We start from the raw sequence: 23,989 nt of genomic DNA, 5'->3' as shown, positions 1-23,989 counted from the left end.
AGAATTAAAAATATGACTTCTTCCCCTTAAAGAAAAAGGGCATTTCATTTGGAAATGAAGACCAGTTTGTCCTGTATTTGGCTCTGGAAACACCCAACAAGCCTGTGTTTTTCCTTTCTTAAGGATGCAGCTTTGGTTTTGTACTGCACGTTCCTCTGGTGAGGACTTCGGCGCTGCATAGGCAGCTGCTGCTCTGCCCCACCAGAATCAGAGTGTATGCTGGGCAGAGCTGGGAGGTGTGGTGGTGTCTTCGTTATTCCTTTTCACCAGGATGTCATGACTCACCTCCCTGGAAAAGTCTGTTCATTCTTTCTGGGAATTTCTTACCAAACAAGCCGGTTTGTTCCAGCTGAACCAAAACAAATTTCCCTCTTAGAAATGGCAGGGGAGTGAGCCCTCTACTAACTTTTGGTGCACCGGGCTGAGCCCATTGACCAGCTTACATAAAGTTGGTGGTTTTACCCAGATAGGGCTTATTTTTAGCAAAAACAGGGAGTCACAGTGAGGTAGGGAGTGACCGGCGGCAGGGGACACTGCTGGGTGCTGCTTCTGCGCAGCATCTCTAGCTCCCTGCAAACTGGGCTGCAGAGCAGCCTAATGATGGCTTTAGAGGAGCTGGCTTTGTGCACGAGCTGGCTGCAGGTCTGATGACCAACGCCTTGGGAGTGTTACAGAAGAATAGGGACAGAGCCTGGATCAGTGGCACAAGAAGGTGTTGCAGAGGGAATGCTCAAAGAAGAAAGCAGATGCAGAGGTTGAGAAGGCACAGAAAACATGGACTGCAGGCCATAAACCATTGTGAAAAAGAGAGGGAAAACAAATTTTCAAATTGGCATGTCACTTGCCCAGAAAATGAGTGCTTTAAGCAAATTAAATAAGGCTTTAGATCTTGTCCTTAGTCTTGTCCTTTGATCTGAGTCCATTAGTCATGGATTGCTAAAAAACAGTATCCATCCACCTGTCCATCTATCCATTGTGCCGGTTTTGCTGTGGTTATATCTAACATCTCCTTACACACTGAATTAGTTAACTGTTGTGCAATTCAGAACACATAATGAAGTGACTGAAGTCACTAGGATTGTGTGGGTGTAGAAAATATAACCACCACTGTCTTGCTTCATATAAAATAAGTACTCACTGGGTGCAAAATAGAAGTCAATTTAGTATTAACGAACAAATAAGAACATATACAGAGAGTGCTGAATTAAACAGCACGCTTTTTTTTTCCCACATAGAACTATCATTGCCATAAGTGTTTTATGTTGGGTTTAGAATCCAACAGTCTAAAACCACGGAATAATTTAGCCTATATATTGTATTGGAAGTTGCTCCAGTACGTAATTCTTTTGTTTTCCTTTTGTCTCATCTTTTGTCGTTAGGCATTAGATGGCTTCCTCATCGCTCTTACCACTGATGGGATTATTATCTACGTATCCGATAGTGTCTCATCTCTGCTCGGGCACTTACCGGTAAGTTCTGATAACACAATGCATTGCAGGATGGCTCTCCTGCCTTAACACAGCCCTGTCACTGCAGCCCTGTCTGTCCAAAGAGCCAGCTGACTGTGAGTGATGGATAAACCCACAAACTCTTAGGAAGCTCCTCAGGCGCCTGCGGTTCTGTCTCAGGGTCTGCTATTTAGCTAAAAAATCTGTGCAGAATCACTGTCCTCATAGCTCACCCCCTGACTGCATGTCTGAAGAAGGACTGGGGTGGTGGTTATCCCACCAGGTATGTGGAAAACCTCATGTCTGTGTGCTGAAGCTCTTCTCAGACAATTTCAGGTGAAAATGTTTGCTTTTCTAATGGCATTGGGTTGTTCTTTTTTGAGTCCAGGGTCTTCAGTACCAAAAATATTAAGAGTTTTCCATTTCTATTGGGTAAGGAAGCTTCTGCTGGCTCCTCAAAAACATTTCTTGTTTTTATCTGGCATAGATTATGCTATGTGAGGACAAATTTGAGCCTGAGTATCCTAATCTGTCTGAACCTCCTGATGTGCAGAGAAACAAATATGTGCTGACATTATGGAAGAACCCCTTTAGTCAGGACGTGTGGGTTCATCAGCACTGGGGCACTTGCAGGACAAGTTAATTTTGCCAGTCAGCTTGAAAGGCCAGGGAAGCAAGTGAGCAGGAGCTGTCCTGCTTCTGTCTCATGCTTCCAGAGGGAAAGGGTTCACATTTTCATTTTGAAATGATAAATTTTACTTCCTGTTATATTTCTGTGATAGCAGGGCTCCTCCAGCTTGCATGTGGCTGAACTGAAGGGCAGCCTCTGGGGCCCATTCAGCCTTTTGCAAACAGATGGCAGCCTGGGGGTAAGATAACCTAAGGGTGATATTCTGCCCTAGATCCTTGTGTTAAGTGTCTTCTAGATTGGCAACATCTGTGCTCCACTTAGGATGAAAGCACGTGTGGTTGTGTCAGCCTGTGCTGTTGAACATGACAAAGCATTCTTTTGCATCAGTCAGATTTGGTGGACCAAAATATATTAAACTTTCTGCCTGAGCGGGAGCAGAGTGAGGTGTACAAGCTCCTTTCTCCACGTGTGCTCATGACAGAGCCCGTTGCAGCTGATTTTCTAAACGGTAAGCTCTTTGCTCATCTGTTGATCAAGGAGATTTGCCACAGGCAAGCAGCTCCCAGAGGGAGCTCCCAGCTATTTAGTTCTCCTGTCTGCCATTGCTGCTTTGCCTCTGTGAATATTCTGAAGTTTGATGCATTGGCTAATGTTCTTACTTGCTGCCCTTGCTCGATTTGGACAGTGTGTACTTTATTGTTTGCTTTGGCTCACAGGACAGAGGGAAACTGCCCTCATTAGGTATTTTTCCCAGAGTTGGAGTAAGCCTGTGAAAGGAGTCTGGGGTCTGGGGGGGAAGAATGAGGGCAGGAGAAATCCCAAGGGGTTTTGGCAGAGTCTTGTTTTGTAGAAACTGGCGTATCTCAGGACACTTGAGAAGCCCTCCATGCAATTTTAGCAGCGGCCTTCCTATCTGAGCTGCCCACCTGGGTCTCTGCTGTTGGCTGCTGTCCTGCTCACAGGCTGTCCCCACTATGCCAGGGGCAGCTGCCACTGACTTCAGCCCCAGTGTAGCTGGGTACTGCACAGTCATGGGTGGTGGTCACATGCATCCTAAAGCAGAGGCAGCTGATCATTGCTCCCACCAGTTACATGCTTGCTTGTGGCCATCTGGAGCATCTCAACAGCAGCAGGGTGGATCTGAGAACATGGACACAGTCCATATATTGAGCATGCTTAAGTGCAGGCTGCTGGTCATGTTGCTGATGTTTTTCTCTCTTTCTCTCTTTTCAGTGGAAAAGCAAGTAGAGTTTTGCTGCCATTTAGCAAGAGGCAGCTTAGATCCAAATGAACCTCTGACATATGAATATGTAAAATTTGTAGTGGATTTTAAATATTTTACTCATGGTAAGTAACATCTCCAGCCTATGACTACCCCTTAGTCTCTCTCCTTTAATTTCGTGTTCTTCTGTAGTCACGTAAAGCCTTGTTTCATCTGAACAGGCTGTAAACAGCAGGGATGGAGCGTGTTGTGGGTTTGTTAGAGGGGCTTTTCATGTAAAGGAGCTGGTTAGAGAAGGGGCACCAGACCGACCCTCCTCCATTTGATTTGCTGTGGATTGGTCTACTGACTCAGTTAACCAGTAAAATGCATTCATCTGTTTTACTTGTGACAACTGAGTGATGCTTTTTGAAAAATGAAATAGTTCAAGCGATTCGTAAAATCTTGGCTCTCTCAAATACTGAGCTGCAGAAAGGTGCTCTTTCCTGCAAATCAAGTCTAGGAAAAGGAGAAATTTCTGGTTTTCATGTGATCAATTTCCTTGGGACAGTACTTTAGCCTTTTGGTCATCAAATTTTTTAACATCCTGTTGTGACTTCTTTTGTATTGAAAAAAAAAAGCTCAGCCCAGGATAATGCAATAGTTCTTTCCATATCCTCTTGATGTTCAATTTGAGATTTTAAAGGGACACTTGCAAAATATGCGCTGGAATTGAAGCAGAAATGCTAGCAAAGGCTGTAGCTGGGTGCTGTGAGCAATCAGAACTGACTTGTGATGCTTCCCTGCAAGCCAGGGGTAGGTGGTGCAGCCCTGTACAGCCGAAAGGATCATGCTTTGAATAACATCAGTATATATCAGTGTAGCATCATGGTGTGGGTAGGAGTTTGTTGCTTGGGTTTCATCAGTCATTCACCTGTCCTGACATGAAAAGAAAAGTCTCTTTCCTTCTTAAATAAATTGTCTGGTTGTGTCTAGTGCCTACACCCTCCTGTAATGGCTTTGAGTCAGCTATTGCACGAGCTTTCAGGTCAGCCACGGAGGAGCAGATTTGCCTCGTAGCAACAGTTCGTCTTGTCACACCACAGTTCTTAAAGGTGAGGGCTCTCCCACTGCCTTAATCCTTCTGTGCTGTGTGGTGGTCTTTTCCAACCTTTATGTTCTGTGATTCTATGATCCAGCAAGACAGACTGGCCATGCTGAGGGCCTGGAAGTGGGGGATGATGTTTATTTTGGAAAGAGTAAATGTAAAATGGGGGTTGCATTTGAGAAGAGGTGGCCATGTCATGGCAGGTTTCAGGGCAGCAGGCTCAGCTAAACTGCTTGAAGCGTTGGAGCCGCTGAAGAAATAGAGCCCACTGCTCCCTTGTGTAGAAATGCCACCAGTACCTCAAGACCCTGAGCACCACAGTACAAGGTGGCTGTATCCTGTGGCACAGTACAGCAAGGATGGGGATGATGACCAGAGATGCTTCTCACTGCGGAGAGCACTGGCCAAGCCAACTCGAGGCCAGGCCTGCTCTGCCATCCACCTGTCATTGCCAGTGTTTACACAAAACTGGGGAGTTTCACCTGCAGATGAGGCCTTCAGACTGTTTATCTGACCTCTGAGACTCAGCCCAGGATAAATTGTTCATCTGTTTTTCATCAGTTTTTGCCTCTATAAAACAAGGTTAATGCATTCTTTGGAGGAAGAAAAGCTGAGTGCTTTTAAAGTCCTGTGTTTTGCTAGCATTTGTTGTATATCATATTATAAATTATGCATTCTTGGTCTTGAGAGAGGACTCCTTTTGTCATTGTGCAAAATTAAATGTCTGAAGAAGCCCATTGTTTTGCAGGAGCTCTGCAATGTTGAAGAGCCATGTGAAGAATTTACATCGAGGCATAGTTTGGAGTGGAAGTTTTTATTCTTGGACCACAGGTAAAAGATTTGGTCACTGAAGTATGAGCAAACTGTAGTTCAAAAATAGAAACATTTATGTTGCAGTTGCTTGAGGTCCCAAGTAAAACAGCTGCAATTAAACTACACTACATAGATAATGATATTCCAAACTTACTTATCAACCTTCCTTAAAAGCTTTGTCATGCTTAAGGAAGTCAGGAAACCACATAAGTAAAGGGCGAATATCTAGAGAAAAATCCAGCTTCACCAAGGCATTAAGTCATTGATGCTGAGCACCATGGATTCTATTCCCTCTACCACTTAGCCCCTTCCAGATACCTGCTGAATGTTTTGCTGTATTGATAAATGTTTGATTTCCACCCTGATAAGTGATGGAATTTAGAAAAAGCAGTGTATTAGGTAGTTTAATTGCAGATTTGCTTTTGACTGAACGCAGTAGGATAGGCATGCGGTATGAAGAAGTGTGGAATGACTTCATTAAGCTAATTAATATAGGATTCATTTACTTCAGAAGCTGGAGGGTTTTGTTCTCTCCTGCTTCTCTTCATTCAACATGAAAATATAAACACATTGCCAAATGCTGCCCTCTCTATTCCACCACCCTTCACAAGCTCTGCAAGCTCTTACCTCTCAAAGGTAGGTAAGTCTGGAGAAGATAAGTTCTACTGGAGAGGGAGCGGAAACTGAGTATCATCTGCACATCTGGATCAGAGAGAGGGAGCACAAATAGGGAACAACTTGCGTTGCTGCAGTAGGGACAGTGCGCTCTTGTGCAGCACACCTTGAAGTGCAGACAGCCCCACTTTCTGCTGTGTGGGTTGGCACAGCCAGCTCATTAGTCCTGTTGTTGGGATCTCACTGCAGTGATTTTGTTAGACTTTAATTGACCTGTCCAATGAGGCACACTTTTAGAATCAGGTGATTTAACAAGGATTCCTCAAAGAGCCCTAAACCCCTTATGTCATTGTCTGAAGCAGTGAGCTGGCTCTCCAAAGGGCTGTGCCCAGAAGCTGCTGTGAATAAGGCAGACAGGAGCTTCTTTGCAGCATATCAAAGAGCCTTTTGATGAATGAATCTAGGTTATGACTCAGAGAGGAAGCTCTGCACCAGGCGCTCGCAGCCACTCCAGTCCCACTGGAATCCCAGTGAGGAGACCATTGTTGCTGGGAGTGGATTAAGCTAACACAGACACTGAGACAGTTTGTGAGAGCACCGGACCCCAGAACCAGAAGGGAATCATGTGGGCTGTCTCGTGCAATCAGTGCTTCAAACCTCTCTCCAGTGCACTCCCTGGTAACTCCGGGATGCTGTGAAATGTTGTTGGGTATTTTCCTGTTTCTTCCTTGGCTACATCAGCTCACAGGACTTGATCCTAGCGGTGTGCCATCAGTAGGAGCAGCGTGTGCCCAGGACCTTTCATATCATGGCCATGGCATGCATGGGGTCATGATGAATAATACAGAAAGCACTCTACAGATCTGGTTAGATGTTAGAAAAACAGGAAAAACTGTTTTCTTGGTGTTTATATACACACAGGTGGAAGAAGAAAACCTGTGAACTTTGTTAACATTCTGCTTCTGTTCTTCATTCTCTTGGTTTTCCCTCCTGTTACTAAAAGACTGCAAGGTCTGCTCTGGCCAGGCAGAAAGCTGGGTGCCCTGTCCTTTGGGCTGCTGACCCAGCCTCTGGCCCTGTGCTCAGAGCTTCACTGGAAAACAGTGCACAGCCAGCTGCAGGCCCCAAGGCTGGAAGTTATGCTAACAAGGCACTTCTAGATGGTTCCACAAGCAAGCCAGCTCCTTGTCAAATGACAGATTAGGAGGCTTTCTCATTTGAAGAAATCTGGCGAAAGTCATGGAAGCATAATACTTCCCTGATCAGCTTAAATGTTTATCTGATGTGCATCTGAAAGGCATTATTGTCTTGAAGATAAGCATGTCGAGAGACACCAGCCAATCTGCCAAAGAGACAGCAAGGACACTTTAATAAATACATGTATTATCATCATTAACAGAAATCTAGGTCACATGAGGAAAAGGAACACAGTGCTCTATGAAGAGTCCTTTGGCTCGGTAGGGCTGTATTGTGTCTGAGACCACTGTGTACTAAGAGCTCTCTGTGTCCAGAAATTTGCTATCAGAGTGCAGAAGGCTGGTTCTTGCAGACAGCTCCTTGTACTGGGCAGCGTCTGGCAGATCTCTTGGGCTCTGGAGCTCCTGCTGAGCCCTTGATCCTCATGGGGGTGTGCCGCAGGGCTGCTGCTGAGCAGACCCCCATCCGTATGGCCTTTTTCTCCCTCTCCCCTGTTAGCCGCTTGCTGCCAGGCTGCCCACTGCTGTGGGGAAGCACTGGGGAGGCACAGCCAGGACTTAGAGCATCCCTTCAGGAAACCAAGCCAGGGAAGGGAGCGATCACGGACCTCTTCTGGCCCTCTGTACTTGAATAACCTTTTATCCCAAGGGGATGAACATGGAGCTGGGTCATTAGGAAAGACAGAGGAGGACTTGCCATTAATATCCAGAAGGTTCTCGCTTACTTTTCCCTCTATGGTCACTACCCAGATGACATTTATATCCAACCTGCTGGAGAATTTTGCTGAGACTCCAGATTATTACGCATACAAACAACCATAGTGTTTCTCAAGCCATGTCTCTTGGGCGTGCTTAATGGATTGAGTCACTGCATACGCACATGCCCTCCCTACACCCACGTAATGAATAGGCTACAAAGCAGTAAACACGCACCTTTTCATTTTCTCAGTTTTTGCCTCTTTCTCTCTGTGTCTTTTGCTTGTATCTGGCAGTGCATCGCTGTATATGTGGAAATCCACTCCCAGGTGGAGGTGCCAAGCGGATGCACCTGATGGCTTTGGTCATAGTGTTACCCTGGTGTCACAGTGCAGTTTTGTGATCACCACCTGCTCTTTGCTTCTCTCCTAGGGCTCCGCCTATTATAGGATACTTACCCTTTGAGGTGCTGGGAACGTCAGGGTATGACTACTACCATGCAGATGACCTGGAGCTTCTCGCTAGGTGCCATGAACACTGTAAGTCCTTCCACAGTACGCCCATCTGTGATCTCACGTGTCATTCATGCAAAGTCTTTTGCTGTCTGGGAAGTAAGGAAAAAAGGCTGTCTCAGCAGTGCCTCCCTGGGAGCCTGAATCCCTCAGCAGTCACTCATGGACCCTCTGTCCCCTGTGTATGAGGGCAGTCCTAGTCCTGAGGATGTTGTTGACTGTCACCCTTCCTGGGGACGTTCTGAGAGCCAGAAGGATTTAATGTCACGTGCCACCTGCCCCAGTGCAGAGTGGAGCTGTGGAACAGGGAGAGGGCTCTTCTCCTTCCACCAGCAACATATGTGGGCACAGAAAGAAGGCCATGGGCTTTTAGCACAGATTTTTCTCAGTGTTGCATCATTGTGAAGGTTTGTCCCGTTCTGTCTGATGTGGGAACACCGGAGAATGTCCACAGCCTTGGCAGGGCAGTGCAGAAGGTGGCAGCAGACATGGTGCACTGCTCATTGGTGTGGATCTCCAGCCAGAAGGGTGCGAGAGGAGCTTTCTCCCAAAGACTGTATTTTTCCATTTTGATGCACACACTTCAGAATCAGATTCTGAACAAGAATTGAGTCTGCCTTCTGGATTTCAGTGCCAAGAGTGAAATGTAATGATGCACTTCATAAAATGCAGATTTCTTTTTTGAGAAACATTGCTTACAGGTTTCTTGTTGGACCAGCTTGCTGTTTGTCTGTCTGCCACTGCTGTTTGGAAGGTGCTTACCAGCGGGGAACAAAGCTGCCCCAGGCAGTGGGGCAATGTGGGACCTGCCATGCTGTGCTGGCAGCGTGATGCCAGGGCTCCAAGCAGCTCCACAACCCCCAGAGCTCTTCAGCTCTCAGTTGCAGTGCCCAAGCCTCTGCCACTGCCCCTCCACCACGGACACATTTGAGATGCTAAAGGACCTAGCAGAGAGTGGAGAAAATGACTTTCAGAGAGAATGTGTTCATGGTTTACGTCTGTGCTTGCCACTGATCTGTCATTGTATTCCAGATGCGTGTTTGCTCAGCACGCCTGAAGAAATGCTTTTAGCTCTTTTAGCTTTACTGTTCAGACAGGCAAGGTCAGGTGCTGGTGAATGACTTGCAGGAGTTGCTTCAGGACACCTTGGAAAGGACCAAGTGCTGGGCAGTCGGCAGCACGTCACGTTAGCCAGAAGGCTTTCTCTAAGTGCTCCATCTGAAGCACATCCTTATTAGTGGGATGGCTGAGAAAGGCAGCCCCAGCAGTTAGCAAAGCAGAGTTTGTAAACGTGCCCATGTCCTTGTGGCTGGACAGGCTCCTGGCTGGCAGGTTGGCTGCCGTGGGCTGGCATCCCATCCCATCACCTGCTGTGAAGTGCAACGGGTTTGCTTTAACTGCATTTTTATTTCACTTTGCGTTAATTATGGGTATTTTAAGTAAGCATGTTTCATTTTGTACTGCCAGCAGTATGGGAGCAATTAAGGTGGTTATTTAATGTGGTTTCCCATGTTATGTTCCTGTTATATTACAGCACCTGTGATTTTTCTGGGTGTACTCCGATATATATTCCAATAGTCTGTTGCATTCAGGGCGGTGCTTACAGTTCTCAGTGTGACTGCTAATTTCCACCACCATATTATTTGTGCCATTATCAGGCCCACCATCTCTGAAATGCATCCTCATCTATTTCTGAAAGACCAATACTTTGTTTAGATGATATTACTTATTCTTATTACTTTTAGAGAAGCCCACTAATTAGTTGCAGGAATATAACCAGTTATAAAGTTATGCCAATTAGTAGTTATAAGAACAATTTCTAAATATTAAAGTGAACTCTTGTGGAAGTTGCGGAAGTTGATAGCAGGAAAGAACCCAAAGGAAGGCTGTCGCTTGGCTGCGTGCCTGTCATGCTTATAAAGCCACAAGAGCAGCATTAGTGTGGTAGCAAGGCTGGGGCTGAGCGTTTCTTCTAACCACCTTTGCACCTTGAGCTTTCTGTAGGTCGTTTGCTATAATGTGCTTTCTTTTTGTTTACCAGTGATGCAATTTGGAAAAGGCAAGTCATGTTACTACCGATTCCTGACCAAGGGCCAGCAGTGGATCTGGCTGCAGACACACTACTACATCACCTACCACCAATGGAATTCCAAGCCCGAGTTCATCGTGTGCACTCACCTGGTAGTTAGGTAGGAACAAGCACCAAGCACTTTCAAGTATGTGTTCCATGTCCTCGTCCATTATGTTTTCCGGTCCTGTTTTGTGTAAGCCAAATATTTGCTACGTGCATTAGCACACTAAATGGTATGCAATTGTAGAAAGCTATTACGACAGGGAACCTGGGGAAAAGCATCATGTGTTTTCACCACACTTTGGCAGCTGGGCCTGAAAGCCACAACTGTCTATGTCCATCAGAGTGTCCCCAGCAATGACATGGCAGGACGAGGAGCTGAAGCTTTAACAATCGGATGACTCTGTGAGTGTCAATGGTAGCCTGTAAATTTACCAAATGTAGATTGGTTGCTGAGCTGCTCTCCATCATATTTGAAAAGTTGTGGCTGTGAGGTGAGGTCCCAGATGACTGGAGGAAGGTTCATGTCATTCCCATTTATAAGAAAGGGAGAAAGAAGATCCCAGGGAACTACAGGCTGGTGAGTCTCCCCTCTGTACCTAGGAAGATCATGGAACAGATTCTCCTGGATGACATGCCAGCATGGCTTCACCAGGGGAAGATCATGCCTAACCAATCTGGTGGCCTTCTATGATGGAGTGACAACATTGGTGGACAAATGGACTGTGACCAATGTAATTTACCTGGACTTGAGCAAGGCCTTTGACATGGTCCCCCACCACATCCTTATCTCCAAATTGGAGGGATGTGGATTTGATGGGTGGACCACCCGATGGATAAGGAATTGGTTGAAAGGCCGCAGACAGAGGGTGGTGATTAATGGTTCTATGTCCAGGTGGAGCGGTATCCCTCAGGGTTCTGTCTTGGGACTGGGGCTCTTTAATGTCTTTATCAATGATATCGATGACGGAATTGAGTGCACCCTCAGCAAGTTTGCTGATGACTCTGAGCTGAGTGGTGCTGTTGACACAGTGGGAGGAAGGGATGCCTTTCAGAGGGACCTCAACAGACTTGAAAGGTGGGCCCGGGTGAATCTAATGAATCTGATGAGGTTCAACAGAGAAAAGTGCAAGGTTTTGCACTTGGGCCAGAGGAATCCTGGGCATATATACTGACTGAAAGGAGCATGACCAAAAGAGCTCTGCAGAGAAGGACCTGGGGGTCCTGTTGGATGAAAAACTTAACATGAGCCAGCAGGGTGCTCTTTCAGCTCGGAAAGCAAATGGTATCCTGAGCTCCATCAGAAGAGGGATGGCCGGAAGGGACAGGGAAGTGATTGTCCCTCTCTACTCTACCCTCATGAGGACCCATCTGGAGTACTGCATCTAGGTCTGGGGCCCTCAATACACGAAAGACAAGGAGCTGTTGGAGAGGGTGCAGAGGAGGGTCACAAGGATGATTAGAGGGCTGGAGCACCTCCCCTACAAAGACAGTATGAGGGAGCTGGGCTTGTTCAGCCTGGAGAAAAGAAGGCTGCGGGGTGACCTAATTGCAGCCCTCCAGTACTTAAAGGGAGCCTATAAACAGGAGGGGAGTCAACTTTTTGAAAGGGTAAATATCAGCAGGACAAGGGGCACGGTTTTAAGTTGAAGGAGGGAAGATTTAGGTTGGACGTCAGGAGGAAGTTCTTTACTATGAGAATGGTAAGGTGCTGGAACATGCTGCCCAGAGAGGTTGTGGGTGCCCCATCCCTGGAGGTGTTCAAGGCCAGCTTGGATGGTGCCCTGGGCAGCCTGGTCTAGTATTAAATGTGGAGGTTGGTGGCCCTGCCTGTGGCAGGGGGGTTGGAGCTTGATGATCCTTGAGGTCCCTTCCAATCCAGGCCATTCTGTGATTTTGTGTGAAATGTGGTGATACATCTCCTACCAAACCTTTGCCCAGAGCATTACGTACTCGGACAGGAAGATGGCTGCTGTCCTGCTGGCCGCGTTCCTCGCCCACGGCAGCACCTAAAGTGCCCTGCAGTGCGCTCGGCTGCAGGCTTGCTGGCAGAGCTGGGCTGGAGCAAGCCAAGCTGTGCCAGGGACCTGCTGCCTCCCACTGTCAGCACATAGCAGTGCTCAGAGCACAGGTGTATTTGCTGAAGGGATTGAAGAAATAGCAACGTACTGATTTGATCTGTTAACTTGAGTCAGGTTGTTGCTCAGTGCATCTTTCCTGAAGAATCTATTTCCTTAGGAATCAAGTTGTTGTGATTTTTTTTTTTCCACTCCCCCTTTTTCCTGTAAAACATTTGGAAGAAAAAGCAGGAAAAGCACAGATAAACTGGAAATCTTTCCCACGTTCAGAAGCACAGACTGAGGACACCTTACACCAGTACATAGGTGTTGGTGGTTGAGACGCTGCTATAAACTACACAGAGTGCTATTTTAAGCAAACATCAGATAGAGCAATTGCTTCTGGGCTGCACTGCTTCTGCCATGCTTCAGGCAGTTGAGCTGTGCTTCAGGCTCTGAATTTATTGTGCAGGGACTTGTTTCAGTGCCCAAACTGCTGTAAGTAAGCTCAGCTCAGCAGTGCCTCTTGTGCCCCACAAAGGTTTTACCCGTTCACATTTCAGCAGTCCGAATTCTGACACCACAACTGCTCAGAGCCTTTAGAACATTCTCTCCAATATATCCCAGGGTGAATTATGCATCATTGTTTTCTGTAAATATAATTTAAGAGGAAAAAATAATAAGGGGAGCAAATACAGACTTTTAGAGGCACAATGGTTTAATTTTCTTTATTGTTTTTATTAGTTATGCCGAAGTCCGAGCTGAAAAAAGGCGAGATCTTGGCCTTGAAGAGTCATCAATTGAACTGGCATCCTCTTCTATAAAGGTACGGCGCCTCTTCACAGTTGAATGAACAGAGCCACCTCTTATCAATCTTAGGAGATTACATGTTCTTCCTTCTCCCATGTTCCCTTCTCCTTCTAAGTCTTTGCCAGGTCTATGACTCAAGCAGGTGCTGCGTGGCTCTAAGCTACCCCATCTTGGTGCGAGCATGAAGCTGCAAATCCAGCGTTTGCATTGCCACTGCTCAGCTTTGCCATGTCTTTCTGAGTGCAGGGCAGTACCACCATGCACCTGTTTGGTTAATGCCAGCTTGGCACAGATACTGAAAGGTTGGAAGTTCAGGGAAAACAATGCATCGGTTCTTATTCCAGATTTCAGCTCTGTTTGCACCACTGGGCAGGATGGCCTCAAGTGCAGGGATGTGACCAGAGCAGTAATTTTCGTGGCTTGAATCAGTCCCGCATGCCAACATGCCTGCCCAATTAACAAGGTCATTTCAATTCTTTTTCAAATCCTGCTCTCAACAGTTCCCAGATAAGACTGGTAATCAAAGGCACTCTGAGAGGATTGTTGTGTAATTATCATTCCATTAGTCTCACTACTCTTCAGCCATTATTTTATAGAAATTACTTATAGGATGCACTGTGGACACTGTCCCAGAGACCTTTTGTACTGGAGCAGAGGCCGTCTTGCTAGCAGCTACTCTCACTACGGCACACTGCTGTAATTTTGCCCTTCCTGTATGATAGCAGTGATGTTTTTCTGCAGCCATGAAGCTACATCTGCTGGTGCAAGGCAGTGGGGGGAGCAGTAGGGCAATTGCACCCGTTGCTTGCTCTTGGGGAGGGGAGCGGGGAGCTCCTGGGGAGGCATGGGGAGGGTGACAGCACAGACAGCATGGTCACCACATCTTAGCTGTAAACCAGCTGCAAGGTGCCATCTGTCATTTTGGTGACAGCACCAGAGCCACACAAATGCACTAGATTTGGCTATTCCCACTGGGATATGTGGGTGGGGAGGGTAAAGTCGTCAGGACTACCATCGAGGGAGAGCCATAGGGTCAGCTGGAGGGGGCCGGCAGCACCCACTGTGTTATTTCTGCCCCCGTCACACCCTCGCATGTGCTTCTCTCCCTGCAGAGCCATGGCAGCTACCTAGAGGTGGGCCGCTGTGGCAGCAGCCAAGATGCCAGCCGGGAGGGAATGTCGCTGTCGTCCCACAGCTCCCGCCGCTCCTCTCACACTGCGCTCTCCGACTCTGCCTGTAGGTGCCCGGTTCGGTGGGGGAGAGAGGGGCAGGGCACCCTGCCAGGTCCAGGGTCGGGTGAGAGGTTTCCACCAGCTGGGACTGAGTCAGTGAGAGGAGCTCAGCTTCAGCACTGATGCATTATGGTGCTGTGTCCTCCATCGTCCTCGTGAGAGCAGGGGTGGCCGGGCACATCTCTGCTGCCGTGTGACAGCAAAGTGTCTCTTTTCCAGCCACCTCGTCCATGCGACATACTGACACCAGCACTCCCACCCGGCCGGCAGTGCCAGAGAAGGCAGCCCTGCGGCTGGCAGCGGCTGGAAGCGCTCAGGTCGGTGCTGCTGAAGGGAGCAGATGGCAGGCCGTGGTCTCACCCTTGGAGGGGTCTGATCCCCAGCTCCAGGTGTGTGGGGCCAGGGCTGGGATTTCCTGGGGCCATGGCAGAGGCGAAGAGAGCTGCTGGAGGCATCACAGCCACCTGCTGTCTCGGGGTTCGTTGTTCCTCCAGGCCAAATTCTGTCTCCCAACACACATCTCTTGGGTCTGCACATGTTGAAAGGCTTTTGTCCAGACACAGATGGTGACACTGAAGGTTTGCTATCAATAACTAGTGGGCATGTGAGAGCTCAAGTTCTCCCTTCTGACTCACCCTCAGACTACACGTGAAGTTTTCAGGCTTTTCACATCTGTTCCATCACCAGGGCTATGTGGCCAGCAGCAGCTCATACAATGTCCACTCCGCCCTAGAGGTGCTGGAGACCTCCACTAAAGCAAAGTTTTCATTTTTAGGCCATAGCAACGCCTCCAGCCACAGGTGAACACCTCCCTCAGCAGCCAGCGGTCCCCTCCCAGCAGACTGTGATGGTATGTGGTGTGGTGCAGCTCCCGCCCCAAGCTGGGTGGGAGGGAAGGGGTTGTGCTGGGGCTGTGTGATAAGCAAGAGGGCTGGGCCCTTGCCCCCAGCCAAGCTGAGATGCTGAAAACATAGGTTAAAGGAAGGCTCAGACCTGTCAAACCGCTTGGGGCTGCTGAAGACTCATCTGTGTTGTTAGCAGCTGGCACAGACTGATACAACACAAGAGTGTTATGGCCCTGATGGAAGAAGGGGGTGACGTAACAGGTCTGAGATAGGCCAAAAAAAGAGAAGAGCCAAACAAAAAAAATGAGAATTATAAATCATAGCTAGTCAGGTGTTCCAGTAACCTGCCTGCCTTGCACAAAAGCATCATGATGAATGTGTGCAGTGGGACCGGCCCAAGCCATGCTCGCTCTCTGCCCTGCAGCCTGTATACCAATTCCCAGCCCCGCTGGGCATGATGCACCAGCTGAAGGAGCAGCTGGAGGAAAGGACACGCATTCTGCAAGCGGACATCAAAACGCAGCAGGAAGAGCTGCACGTCATCAAGGAGCAGCTCCAGCTGGTGCAGGACTCCAACCTGCAGGTATCACTTCCCTGTCCTCAGACTGTGCACCCTTTGCTTTTCCTTGGAGCGTGCAGATCAGTGACAGAATCATCTGCAGCACAAGCGTTTGGAAATGAGCTCTGGATGAATGCACAGTGTTGTCTCAGGCGTGGGGGTGGCTGGCAAGGTGTCCCCCTGAGGGGTAGCTGGTGTCAGTGGCTGCTTAAGGATGGAGTCATGACTTAGGAAAACAATCTCAAGGAAGGAGTCAGGTTGATCAGAACTCACCCTGCACAGCAATCCCAGCAGTTAATGCCACTCGTGCCATCCCGCAACACGTGACAGGGCTAACAGCACCAGGCAGTCATGGCTCTTAATATCTGAGCAGATGCTGACTTGGTTGCCCATCCCCATGACCTGCTGTGCTGCTGAGTTTGCAGGCGCGGTGCCCACATGCTGACAGAGGCCTGCTTGGAGCGGGAGGGTCTCCCAGCAGCTCGTGTGGAGGCCCTGCCAGCTGCACCCCTCAGCGCAGGGCGGGAGCATACAGAGCCCCTGTTTTCTAGCAAAGCCCAAGCACCATCTAGTGGCTGTTGCCCAGCAAGGGCTGTCATATCCCTTCCCGATGTGTAATGCATCCGTGCCTCTCTTCTCCTTAAAGATGCTGATGCAGCAGCCGATCCCACTGGTCTTCAACAACGCGCAGCGCCAGAGCCCACGGAGAGCCCCGCCACCGTCCCGGCAGCCCAGCACCAAGAAGGCCCCACAGCCGGGCCCCATGGCCAAGCACTACGGGGGCCCCCCTGTGTCCACCCCACGCCCGTTCCTCAGGGAACCCTGCAGCACTCCCTCCCAGGTGCCTGGCTGTGCTCACATGCGGGCAGGTGGCACAGAGCGTTTCATTGTTGTGAGAAGGGAATTTGTTTCTGGCTGAGAAGTCATGGAAGGCAGCTGTGATAAACAAGCTTAGCATCACTGGGTCTACATTCACTGTATAGAATCACAGAACAGTTTAGGTTGGAAGGGACCTTGCAGCCCCCCTGCTGTTTGCTGTCTGCCCCCCCACCCCAGCTCAGGGCCCAGAGCCCACCCAATCCAACCTTGGGCACCTCCTGGGATGGGCACCCACAGCTCTGTGCCAGGGCCTCATTGCCCTCTGCATAGAGAATATCTTACTCATATGGAACCTAAATCACCCCTCTTTTAATTTGAAGCCATTTCTCCCTGCCCTGGCACTGCACTCAGTGATACCGAGTCGTCCCCAATCCAGCTCTCCTGCTGGCCCCAGGAGGTACTGGAAGGCAGCTATAATGTCTCCCCAGAACCTTATTTAGATGAAAGAATTCTTCCCGCAGCTGAGGATTATAGAAGGGTGACAAATGCCAACAAGGTGTTTGTGTGCATAGACATATTCCATTCCTATCACTTCACTCAGGGAGAACTTCAGCTGTTCTTTGTCTTTTTCCCAGTTTGAAGCTGTTTTTCTAGCTGCATAACTGAGGGCTTCAGAACCTGATCTGTGTATCTGCCTCTGCATTTCAGGTACCACAGCAGCAGCAGCACCTAATGCGAGGAAACCAAGCCCAGCCAACGTGTCTGCCAGGGCAGACGAGCATTTCAGTGCCCCTCTACAACAACCCCATGGTGTTTTCGCAAGCACAGCCCATTACAGTGGCTGCACAGCTGCCAACTGATGTTAGGGAAAGGCAGATGCAGTCTGACTACAGCCAGGACAGGAGCCTCAGGTAAGAGCTGGAGCTTTCCTCCCAGCCCTGTCTTGCTTGCTCCAGAGTTCCAGAGCCTCTTTTTTCCAGCCAGGATGAGGTTTGTGGTAAAAACATTTTTTTGTACAAAGCTGTAAACTGCTCCAAACTATGCAACTGCCTTTCAGGAAGGTGTCTGCAGGTATCATCTCTGGGATCCAGGCACTGCAAAATTCTCTGTAAAGGAACAGCATAAACTATGTGAGCTAGAGATCTCACCATCTGTAAAAATGTATTTCTGACATGGAAGATGTGGCAAGTTTCAGCCCACCTCCATGGGTACCGCAGTGATGAGAAGCATCCTGTTGTATTGGCTTTTTTTTCCGAGGAGAATCAGTGGTACTTTGCGTGCTTTCAGGGAGGACTTACAGGACTTGTTCCTAGAGGTTGACAGCCAGCAGTCTGGACCTGGCCTGCCCTGATTACCCGCTCTTTTTCCTCACCACAGGATGCTGCTGGACCAGTCCATCCAGGCCATGGTGCCCGCCGCCAATGGCAGCACCCAGCCCACACTGAGCAGTTCCAGCAGGCAGCTGGGGAAGTGAGTCCTTGCTTGTCCCTTCTCCCACGTGGTGGTGTAGCAGGGTGCTGCTTCATGGTTCCAGAAATTACTTTGAAAAACTTATGTGCGATCACGTGAAAACAAACCAGACTTAAAGGAAACAAAATCTAAGCTAGTTAGGAGAAGTAATGAGAATATGTACTTCTTTTAATTGCAGAGAACTCTTAATTACAGTTCTTCGAAAAGTTTTCCTAACTGTTTGCTGGTTTTTGCAAAGCATGAAGTGCTTGATAAACACACAGAGATGTACAGTCTTACATATCTGATTCCCTGTGGTCCCAGTCAGGAATGTTAGTGGGACAGGGACTTTTGTGTGGGATTTGGCACAGTTTGACAATTCCTGTGGCTCTGATTCCTGCAGCATTGGGCAGCCAAGCCAAGGTAGGGTTCTCACACTGGATTTTCTTCCCTGTGGCAGATTCGTGGCAGAGCAGCAGCCCTTGCCTCCCACCACGCAGATGCAGCCCATCAGTGGCAGCACGGTGCGGCCCCCTGCCCCCTCACCTGTGTTTTCCCCATCCGTGATGCTCCCCCATGGCAGCTTTGTGTCCCACCCCGGCAGCACCCCGCTGCATCTCCACCCCTGGCCTCAGCAGCAGGTTCAGCAGCACCGTCTCTACCTTCAGGTAAGGTCTGTGGCCGTGTGCAGGGCTGGAGTGGGATCTGAGGGATCTGGGGAAGAAATAGGACTTAGCTGACCATGATCAGACCTGAGCTGTGCACTCATGTGCCCTCCATCCCCGATATATCTGCACGTGCCTGTGTGCACAGCATTTCCAACCTGACTTGGTACCCAGTTTCAAGGCTGTATTTCCAAGCCCAGCTGTCCCTTAGTGAGCAGAAGACAGAGCCAGGCCTTCAAGTATGACATGTCATTCAGAGGGCCTGGGGTGGGAATCCCGCTGTGGAAGCAACAGGCGATAAGGGATTGGTCCCCTTGAAAACAGGCCTCCTGCCGCTAGGTCTCTGCATAGCAAGGGGTTTTATCAGCTGCAGTCACTGCTTTCTTTCAGTAAACGGTTGTTTCCCAACACAAACCTCTGGGAAAGGCAGTTTTGTTTCATTGCATGTTTTCATCAGTGCGTGCCAAGTGAACAGCGCTGCCAAGGAGAGGGGCTGTTGAAACTAATAATTAATGAATAACATGTTCTCCAAGACTTGCTGGGTTGGCAGAGGCAAGCTATAGTTGTCCTGGAAAAGATGGTGGAAAACAAGATCAGGAAGAGCTGGGGTTATGCTGCAGGGCTGCATTTGGAGTGAGAAATAAATTGTTGTTGGAAATATGGGCAGGAAAGGTTCCTACTGCTGTGTGTGTGCTCAGGAACTGCTGTAAGCCCTGAGAACAGCAGCGTAGCAGTGTGCAGGAGGTGAAAGCTTCAGTCAGCAGCAAGTCGGGCCTCAGTGCCATGGTGAGGTGATGAGGCCTGCTCTGTGGAGCAGCAGCCATAGGGCTGCCCGTCCCGCAGCTGTGCTGCAGCTGCCTGCTGGAGGCCTCCTGCTGGGATGCCTGTAGGGCCGGTAGGATGGGGGGGGGGGTCCCTCTCTTCTGTCCTTAGCTCAGCACTAGGTGGGAGCGGACCACCTTTGGGCTCTGGTACCCCTGGACAGCAGCGAGGGAGGGGTGCTGGGCCTGGGGCAGGTCCAATCGGCTGCTTTCGTGTCACCCTGCAGATGCAAGGAGCTGAGGCAGTGCCAGGAGGCCCCAGCCCACGTGTGTTCCAGCCACCCCACCTCCCACAGCAGAACCCCCTGAGCTACTTCCTGCACCCGCAGCCGCAGGGCCGCCACGCGCAGGGCCAGCCCTGCAACCTGCCTGACCTGCCTGAGATGCAGCTGCCCTGACCGACTGCTGCTCAGACCAACAACACCCCACAAGGGGACACCTCACATAGTGGGATTGCCGTGGGGCCCAGCTGGGGTCTCCTGTTGGCCCCACTGCTCAAAAGAGCCCATGGGCTGCGAGTCTCAGCCAGGCCTGCCCCAGAGGGAGCGCACCGTCAAGCTGAGGAAGAGAAGGATGCTCACCTGGGGCTCCTGCCCACTGGATCTGCAGACTTGGTGAGAAAGGTGTGCTTGGGGCAGGGGCTGGGATGCTGCTGCCGGTTGCCGAGCCGTGCCTGCTTGCACCAGTGCTGGCTGCAGATCTTTGACCTGAAGGGGAGAGCCGCCCGGCTGTGGGCAGGTTGGCTGAGGTCCCCGTGGGGATGACGGCGCCGCAAATAAGCCCCGTCCGATCAGGGCCGCGGTGCTGGAAGTCACTGTGACGCTGATCCCAGCGCCCGCAGCACACTGCAGGGTTCCCGTGTACATAGCTCGTCTCGCTCTCGTAGGTCCGTCGTGGAGTTTTCCCTTATTTCTATACCTCAACCCCACCATTTTGTTTTCCAGGAGATTGGATAATGCTGCTAATTTATGTAACACCACTTTTGCCTGAATTTCTTACTGTTGTTAAACCAGCTCACATCACAACCAGTAAGATATTCCTCATCTTTTATTTTGGTTAACAAGTGCAGAGAAATTTATATGGTTTTTACTCCCTATAGCCAAATATTTTTCAGGTTACGTACAAAGAATCTTTACTCTTTCTCCTCTGTCATTCTGTTCTGATCCAGGTGGATGTTGTTGTATATGTTTCTTAACATGAAAACAAACAAACACAGTTGAACACCATATGACAGCAAACTTTGTGGTTTTGCTTAGTCAGATTTCAGTCTGACAAACCCAAAACATATACTCACAATGACACAGGCGATGTTACAAGCCCATAGGGTCAGCAATAAATTGTATTTTTGTAAATTGCCACTTTTTAACTATATGTTTATATTTATGAATTGAAAACAAGTCTTTCCTCAGTGGGTGTATAGCTGTGTCCCTACTGTTTGTGTCTTTCCAAAGGAAAAACGAACATGTACATTTCTGAGGCGCTGGGGGCTGAGGACTAACCGTGGGCACTGCTGGAGCCCAAGCACAGATGACGGTATAGGCCATTGCTTTCAGCTTTGCAGGAAGGTAGGGAGGAAAACGTGTACACACAGAGGCACACACTTACACCAAGGATACACTATTGTACACAGTTTATGTCTCAGCGTTGCTGGTGGGAGGAGAAGGCTGCAGCACGGTGGCTGTCCTGCACGTCCCCCCCTACATGCCAGCCCTGGTGCGGCAGTGTGGCTGGGCTCTTGTGAGCAGGGCTTGATAAGGAGGGGGTTCACTGCTTTGCAAGGAGAGGGGCTGGGGGCGGTGGGTGTGCCGGATGGGGCTGTGCCTCTTCACAGCCCTCCTGATGGCAGCACTGGGCTGCATGGTGATGGGGAGGGCTGTGAGATGGCACAGTTGTCCATCGCTTGCAGCCTCTCAGAAGGGAGCAGGGGAGGTTTGCAAGGATGTTTACATGTGAGATTGGCCTTGCTGAAACAAGCAACCTAAAACATGCACTTTATCACACCCCCTTTTATTTCCAGCACCCACCCCAGCCGCTAGCACAGCTGCTCGTGGGCCCGGTGCCACCCGGGCAGAGCTGTGTGTGCCATGGGGCAAAATCCCATAGCCCCTGCTCAGCCTGCCTCCAACCAGGCATGGCAGGCTCAGGGCCACGGGATTTCTGCCTTAGTTATCACTCACACTCAAAGAATTAATGACTAAATTAATCTCTTTATTCAGGTGAATTCCTTTACATTTACCTCGGTGATAGCTATGACCTGTGTTTTTGGGATCCCTTTGGAACTGAGGGTTGCTGGTGGGCTTGGTTCCCCTCTGGGTGCTGGTGAGAGAACAGAAGTGTGAGCGGTGCTGCCTGCACCAGGGGCTGGGCTCCACCGCCAGCGCTCAGCGACATCCTGAGGCTTTCTAGCACAGAAGCACTTATGTGCTAGCTCTCTCTCCCTTCATATATAGATATACAGGTGTGTGTGTTTTTAATATACATATATATGTATGTATGTGTGTATCTATATCTACAGGCCACACAATTCCAGACCTCTGAAAACACAGGCAGCTTTAATTAATAAAGTCTTGCACTTTTAGCATACTTGTACATATAAGCTAAAGCCTGGTGGGTACAATCAGGCTGGTTTGACAAACACAGTTAAAAATTGACTGTATATATTGTAACATACTCTGTGTAAAAGAAGAAGAAAAATCTTAGAAGTGACTATAAATCTTGTTTTATTTTATATGATGTCAAATATAGATACATTTATAAATGTTATTATTCTTTAAAGTATTTTGTAATGGGAAAAAGGAAGTGTCTTATGAAGATGAAGAGTAAAGATTTTATTCTTGTCTTGAATCTATGTTGCTGCACAGCTCCGTTGGATGGGAACCTGTGCATTTTGACAAGCTTTAAACAGATTATACATGGTATTTTCAAAAAAAAATTAAAATAAAAAAAAAAAGAACAAAGAAAGAAAGGAGGAAAGAAAGAGAAAGAAATAAAAGCATACCTGTAAGACCTCTTACACAATTGTGCTGTTGTTTTTCCCAAGCAGTACAGGTCAGCTGGAGGGCTGGACTCTGCCCCTTGCTCTCCAGGAGTGCAGGAGCTGCAGCTGTCACACACACACGAGCACACACAGCTGAAGGGATGGGGCTCAAGCCAGAGGCTGGGATTTTCCTGACCATTGCCAGAGGCAACAGGAGCAGTGTGTGAGCCAAAAAGAGCAAGGCATCAGAGCCACCATGGCATGCTATCCATGTTTTAATTTGGATGCAAAAATGAATAATGCCACTCTTCCTGGACTAACTCAGCAGCCATCCCAGCATGGAAGCAAGCCCAGGCTGTGCGCAAGGCTGAACTGGTCCCAGTCTGCAAAACCTGGGTCCCCTCTTTTCTTCACCTTTAGGGGAGGTTGAAGGCCTAGTGTGGTTTTCTATGGCTCAGTCCTTGCTAAGAATGTCTTTAACATAACTGATGCTTTTGAACAAACTTCTGAACCAGTCCATCATGGGAAAGAACAGTGCTTTGAACAGATTATTTTTTCTTAAGTGAAACATATTTTATTTAACATTTGTCTTACAGTACTTCTACATACAACATGTTGTATAAAAAGCCAAACCTGCCAACACAGATGTGTTGCCTTCTTGGTAAAGTGACAAAGCTGTAGCAAAAAAAAAAAAAAAAAAAAAAGCAATAGCCTATTCTTCCTGGAGACAAATTGGAGTCCAGACAGCAACTGCAGTCACAATCAAGAACCCTGTGTAGTACAACTGGATGAGAAATTTCGAAGAGATTCAACATACAGCTATTTCTTACTTGCTTTATATTAGCAAATTCTTCTTAAAAATGTACTATTTCATCGTCATTAGAATGAGGAACAAGTGGCTTGTCTTAGGAATGGACTGACACAGAGGGTGCACTTCCTGAATCACATGGCAGTGACCATTTCTAAGTCCCAGAAAATGCCCCTGTTTGTATTATAAACAGTTCATCCTGTGGTGGAAAAGGCCCAGGGGGCTGTTCCTCACACTGCGTTCAGGCCCTGGGGTGACCACTGCGGAGTGAAGCGCACAAAGGGGCAGAGCAGCTGCTCCTTGTGGTGGCCGGACTCAGCCAGTGCCGCGTGACGGGGGACACCAGGCTCAGAGGCTGTCCCTGTGGGCACAGGGGTATGTTTACAAAGGCATTTGATGTGTGTATCAGCAAAAATGATGGCCCAGCCACAATAAAACGGCTGTGCAGTTCACACCAACAACTGCTGGGAATGTTCTGGGACAAATCACCGTGGCATAGCTGCCCAGTCACACTGGTAACACCACAGCAGGGAGGGCAATTTAAAAACTGTATGAACAGCATGACTGGTGTTAGCGATCTAACACTAGCTACTGTGTGTGTTTTTATACTGATGGATGCACATCCACTAAGTTCCTAAGACGGGACCATGAGATAA

At 48.8% G+C, this 23,989-nt stretch overlaps 1 protein-coding gene across 6 annotated transcripts in view; it reads left to right on the top strand.

Annotated features, from left to right (window-relative positions):
- PASD1 (PAS domain containing 1) overlaps window positions 1-22,561 on the top strand; it is an 88,445-nt gene extending 65,884 nt beyond the window's left edge. For 3 of the 6 annotated variants that reach the window (XM_015278642.4, XM_004940851.5, XM_046941132.1), the window contains 17 exons: window positions 1,380-1,469; window positions 2,467-2,587; window positions 3,313-3,426; window positions 4,277-4,395; window positions 5,137-5,219; window positions 8,141-8,247; window positions 10,262-10,409; window positions 13,093-13,174; window positions 14,271-14,394; window positions 14,610-14,779; window positions 15,166-15,240; window positions 15,660-15,818; window positions 16,441-16,635; window positions 17,322-17,524; window positions 17,991-18,083; window positions 18,523-18,730; window positions 19,776-22,561. In XM_015278642.4, the coding sequence (XP_015134128.2) occupies window positions 1,380-1,469; window positions 2,467-2,587; window positions 3,313-3,426; window positions 4,277-4,395; window positions 5,137-5,219; window positions 8,141-8,247; window positions 10,262-10,409; window positions 13,093-13,174; window positions 14,271-14,394; window positions 14,610-14,779; window positions 15,166-15,240; window positions 15,660-15,818; window positions 16,441-16,635; window positions 17,322-17,524; window positions 17,991-18,083; window positions 18,523-18,730; window positions 19,776-19,946 (2,262 nt within the window). In that variant the 3' untranslated portion in view covers window positions 19,947-22,561. The remainder of the gene's footprint in view (window positions 1-1,379; window positions 1,470-2,466; window positions 2,588-3,312; window positions 3,427-4,276; window positions 4,396-5,136; window positions 5,220-8,140; window positions 8,248-10,261; window positions 10,410-13,092; window positions 13,175-14,270; window positions 14,395-14,609; window positions 14,780-15,165; window positions 15,241-15,659; window positions 15,819-16,440; window positions 16,636-17,321; window positions 17,525-17,990; window positions 18,084-18,522; window positions 18,731-19,775) is intronic. The other 3 variants (XR_005859855.2, XM_004940852.5, XM_015278644.4) reach the window with 3 other exon arrangements.
- The last annotated feature ends 1,428 nt before the right edge of the window (window positions 22,562-23,989 follow it).

The sequence above is a fragment of the Gallus gallus genome, chromosome 4 (assembly GCF_016699485.2).
Source record: "Gallus gallus isolate bGalGal1 chromosome 4, bGalGal1.mat.broiler.GRCg7b, whole genome shotgun sequence".
Classification (NCBI taxonomy): domain Eukaryota; kingdom Metazoa; phylum Chordata; class Aves; order Galliformes; family Phasianidae; genus Gallus; species Gallus gallus.
Note: the sequence above shows the minus strand (reverse complement) of the source record. Positions and strands in the feature narration are given on the sequence as shown.